Raw genomic sequence first — 5,195 nt, 5'->3', positions numbered from 1 at the left:
ACCTTGAACAATCTCCAGAAATCAATTTAAAGGGTTATAAAATAATTGCTGATATAATATTTTCCCTATATTTATTAAAAAAACACAAAATAGGTAAAATAAGTATTCATATTTGTGTATAAGCTGATTAGATTGTCAAAAAACCTGCGTTTTTAGGGTTATTAATGAAGTTCATGAACTCAGACCAGTAATATTTGGGGTCACAAGTTTTTGCCATGGATATTTTGTGGGTCAGAAGACAAAAAGTTTGGGAACCACTGCTCTAAACTACTTCTAACTTTCAGCTCCATATCTATAAATCAGTTTTTTATGTGTTGAAAAATTAACATATGTCCACACTTGTCCTGTCAGACAGTAGACTGGCATCCATTCTTGTCCTGCTAAACAGTGGACTTGTGTCCATTCTTATCCTGTCAGACAGTGGACTTGTGTCCATATTTGTTCTGACTGCCAGTGGACTTGTTGAGACAGATGTTGTCTGTTCTGAGCCTGGTTCTGATGGAGGACTGTTCTTCTTCAAAAGGGTATGTTTCACTGTCTCCAATGTGCTGCTAAAGATAGGAGAAGGAGACAAAGTGAAGATTAAAGACAATTTGACTTCCTCACTTTGATAACTTTGTATGTGAAGGTTTTTTTATACAGAAAGCTGAGATGACTTTTTCTTTTGTGAATTGATGCTTTATAAAGTGACTGAATAGATTTTTTTAATCAGTATCTTTACACACTTATTATTCTGGATGTTTACATACTGTGATTATTTAGGCTCCAGTGAGACAGCTAAAAATCTAGTTCAAATTTCTTAGAGAAATTTTTCCTTTTTTTTTCTAAACTTACTGCAGAATTATCAAGCAGCAATAAATATATTCATGAGGAGGGATCCTGTTTTGGTAATTAATTACTGTGACCTTGCACAATTGTGACCCATCATACCAAAACAAGGATTAATCTGCAGGTCATGTAGTCAGATTACAGGAAGACAAATTTTACAGGCTAGTGAGAAACATCAACGTCTCTGGAACTGATGATGTTAGGATGATCCAGGTAAAACTCAATCTGAAAATCTGCTTAGTTTAGTTCGACCAAATCCAACTTAATCTATAATTAGATTTGATGTGACAAGTTACATTTATGATTAAATATATTAAAGTTTTGTAACTCCTGCATGAAAGGCAGAGAAAGATATTCATTACTCTGAGCTGGGATCTGAATTTGGAACACAAGTTGCCTTGTTTAAGTTTTTCATTGTCAAGTCTAAGTCAATGAGATTCAGCTGGTTGCTTATGTGTAAACAACTGAAACATTGTAAATTTAAACCATTTTGATATCTAATGTACATTTTATACATATTTACACTCAGACACAGGCCAACACATTATTGAGTTGTGTGGAGGTGTGCGATAAATAGAAAATCCTTTGATGATGATTTTCTTCTTTTTACCTTTGATCCCTAATAGAGTGCAGACTGAAACTATTTAAATGTGTGCAGGAATTAACACCAACAAATACATTATTTTGTTTGTATAAAATCTGTAAGTTAGAGTCCTGAACACTGGATGCAGACAGGACATAAAGTTAAAGAAAAAACAGCCAGACTGTGGATAACTTTGCCTCTTCTGCCAGCACACATTAGGGACACAGTGGGCTCCTGGTGATAGTGTAATTAGTGGTGATGTTCTTCCACAGTGAGGTGGTGTATTATTGGGATGACAGTATATTGTGGTCCTGAGTGGAGCATCATGGTAACTGTGGCAGAGTATCCATGGGATGGGGCTTACATGTACAGTGGTGCGTTGGTCATCTAGAACATTAAACTACAACCCCATGATTACACAGCATTTACGTCRCACTCCAAGGGTGTACTCACATCTGACAYATTTGGTCCACTTTAAACGGACCAGATTTTATTTCTCCCTTTGGTCCGGATCTTTTATGCTGGTGTGGTGTGATACACTCATGCAAACCCTGGTGCAGATCAAACAACATTTCGGACCGAGACACATTTTTGAGGTGGTCTCGGTCCGCTTCCAAATGACCTCTGGTGCGGTTTGCTTCTGGTGTGAATTCAGAACTACAGGAAACGTGCCTTTTTGGACTTCATGAGCCACCATTGCTAAGCAACATGGTAACAATTAGCCCTTCAGTGTTGCTAATGCTAACACTATGCTGCAAACAATGAGCCAAGGACAGACCTGGAGCAACAAGGAGATACGGTTCCTCCTCCATATTTGCACAGATGCACACATGAGGGACATAACACATGCAGCACACAGGACTTCCATCTTTCTGAAGATCTGTCACTTCTTTTCAATGGGAGTAATGATCGTCACCCGTGTGGCTTTGTTGACAAATCATAGTCCACTTGCAAAAAAAAAAGCACAATGTGAAAACAAATAAACAAACAAACAAACAAAAAAAGTTTGCTTTTGTTCCAGACCAAACAAGCAGACTGTCCTGGTGTGAATACACCTCGAAGTAAGTTACAGTGAGCCACAGGTCTTGATACAATCAATAAGTCTGCTCTCACCTCATGACTGCAATGATCCAGTCCTACTTTCCACCAATCCCTAAACACAATCCCATCATTCATTTGTTTTTTGGACTCAAGGCAAAAAGCCCTTGTTCTCAGCACAGTCTTAGTTTTAACAGAATCTGAGAAGTTTTCTTCAATTTCTCTTTGCCTCTCTCTAGAACCAGGTCAACAGTTTTTACAGTCTCTCTCATCTCACCTGCTGAAGCTGGGAGCTCCTTCAGAGTGGTCTCATGTGTCTTGGTGATCCTCTCCCTCTGTTCTCCATCTATCAGTCAGTTTGTCAGGACTGTATTCGTCTTATTTTAGAAATTTGATTTGACTTTTTRTTGAAGAGTTTTTTTGACAAAAAACTAATTTATATTGATTTTTGTTTCATGACAACAATAAAAGAAGTGTTTTTTAAAACATTGCACACAAAGAGCTTTTACGTTTTTACTTCTTAGTTATAAACTATGAGACAAAGGCAAAAGTGCAAAATAATTTCAATAAATGTCACTGCATTAGTCTCCTACAAAGCAACAGTTTCAAAATTGCATAGAGCAAAGTTATTTATTAAAGTGAATAGTTTTAATCAATGTTCAGAGACTTGCTGCTAATTATTCTGTCAACCTGTGATCATTATAATCCTTCATTTATACCAGTTCAATGAATTAATTTTGAGTTTAGGATGCACACATTCTGACAGCTGAGCTCACCCATGGATCATCCTTTAAACTGTACAATCCTTTTAAAAATAATTATAATGGCAGAAGCAGGGTTGTTTTTCTTCTCTTTTATCCTTAGAGTGCAGGTGTTGTGTCGAAAAATGTGCCCTGACTTGAAAAGAACTATTAGGAAACGGCTTAGTGTGTTTTTTTAGTTGTGTAAAAACAGAATTAGAGTTAGACAGCTGCAACAACTGCATTAATACTTTCCTAAATCCATAAAAAGTGGAAGAAAACATATCAAAATTAGCAAAAAGAAAATAGCAGGAAACAACCTGTTTGGGTAATAACAATTGCTTAGTGTCACGCTTGGAGGAAATCTAAAATTGCAGCAATTAAAGTTGGGTTGGTCACGGAGAGCCAAGCAGAGTCGTTATCCAGCGTGAAGGGGCTTTATTTTAATTGACATTTAAATGTCATTTTGCCACAGAAATAAAGTTCTGAATAAATATATTTATATAACATTGAGGGATTTAAACACATCGTAACAAATCTTTGTTATGAATAAGGTATTAAAATTTCTCTAGGATTCTTAAACGGATTAAACTTCTAAAAGGCGTTCCATCTGCATGTGAATAAATTCAAAATAAAAAAGGCAGTAGCTGGAAACATATCACTGAGATTAATTGGAGGCAAACTCTGTCCTGTTCCTTTCAATACTTGAGTTGTTTCTGACTTCACTCCTTCCTCTACTCATTCATGCGTGTGGTCCTAATTATTACCAAGGATGAGTTCATTAGTGCTCTGAAACTACTCTGGATATGGGGGGTCATCATGGGTAATTAAAAGCAAGAATATCAGCACTCTCAGTTTTTAYGGTTCAATAATACTGTAACAGTTAAAAGGAAAGTATCCTCTCCATTTATCAGCCTGTGCCATAAGTCAGATTCTGGTCGGGGAAAGATAATTTTCCCAACTGGTCAGAAAAATAAACCAGACAATAAAAAGCAGGATGTTTTAATGTGAAATATTTTAACTGCCTGTTTGGACAATGTACCAAATAAACTAACCTCTTTGTCTATTTTGAACACTGTGGGAGTCCTTTGACTGGTGTAGTCTTCATTTCAGCTCCTTTATTTTAGTCACTGGTGAACAGAGTTGAAACTCAGCTCCTATGTCTGCCAAGTGTGGTRAATCGGTTTTTGGACGCTGCATTTTAAATATATTTGCTCCCGTGTCAGATTCGGCTCAAATCATTCGTCTCATGAGTCTTGTCATAAATCTTCTCCATTCCTGTTTCTCAGTACTTACCAGTCAGAGCGCAGATGTTGGCGCAGGCGTTCCTCAGACTGTAACAACAGATAATTTCCTTGAAAGTCTTCCTCATCTCCTGACTTCTGAAGGCATAGATGAGCGGGTCGATCACTGCGTTGCACATGATGAGAATGAGGTACATGTTGAAGTGGGACATGAAGCACACGCAGTAGAGGTTACGCGGGCAGGAGATCATGAGGATCAGGTGAAGGAAGAAAGGAGCCCAGCAGACAATGAAGATTCCCAGGAGGATAGTRAGTGTGATGGCGCCCTTCATGCTGGTGCGCTGGTGGATGGAGTTGTATCCGGGCAGGGCGGCAATACGCTTGATGTGTGAGCGGGCCAGCATGAACATGTGGCTGTAGAGGGACGCCATGATGAGCAGCATTGCGAAGAACATGGACACCAGACAGATGATGACAGGGGTGGTCTCGGAGTAGATGATGAAGACAATGCCACAGCTGGTGCAGAAGGTCCAGATTCCTCCAATGATGCAGCCCGCTCTCCTCACTGTCATGATGTTGTGGTACCTCAGAGCGTAGAAGATGGTGACGTACCTGCAGAAGACAACACACCGTTTACTGATTACCCAAGTCTTCAACATCCAGAACTATCCATACCATCATTCTATGTCCTGAGATACATATCGGCACAAGTTTGTACAAATTTAATTTTTTTTCTTCCAATTATATCTGTTGTTTTACTTC

At 38.3% G+C, this 5,195-nt stretch overlaps 1 protein-coding gene across 1 annotated transcript in view; it reads right to left on the bottom strand.

Annotated features, from left to right (window-relative positions):
* Positions 1–2,765: 2,765 nt before the first annotated feature.
* Positions 2,766–5,195, bottom strand: part of mc5ra (melanocortin 5a receptor) — a 35,003-nt gene continuing 32,573 nt past the window's right edge. Inside the window, exon 5 of the mRNA XM_014010854.1 lies at positions 2,766–5,045. Within this exon, the coding sequence (XP_013866308.1) occupies positions 4,475–5,045 (571 nt within the window). The 3' untranslated portion in view covers positions 2,766–4,474. The remainder of the gene's footprint in view (positions 5,046–5,195) is intronic.

The sequence above is a fragment of the Austrofundulus limnaeus genome, unplaced genomic scaffold (assembly GCF_001266775.1).
Source record: "Austrofundulus limnaeus strain Quisiro unplaced genomic scaffold, Austrofundulus_limnaeus-1.0 Scaffold74, whole genome shotgun sequence".
Taxonomy (NCBI): domain Eukaryota; kingdom Metazoa; phylum Chordata; class Actinopteri; order Cyprinodontiformes; family Rivulidae; genus Austrofundulus; species Austrofundulus limnaeus.
This window is presented reverse-complemented; position numbering and strand designations above follow the sequence as displayed.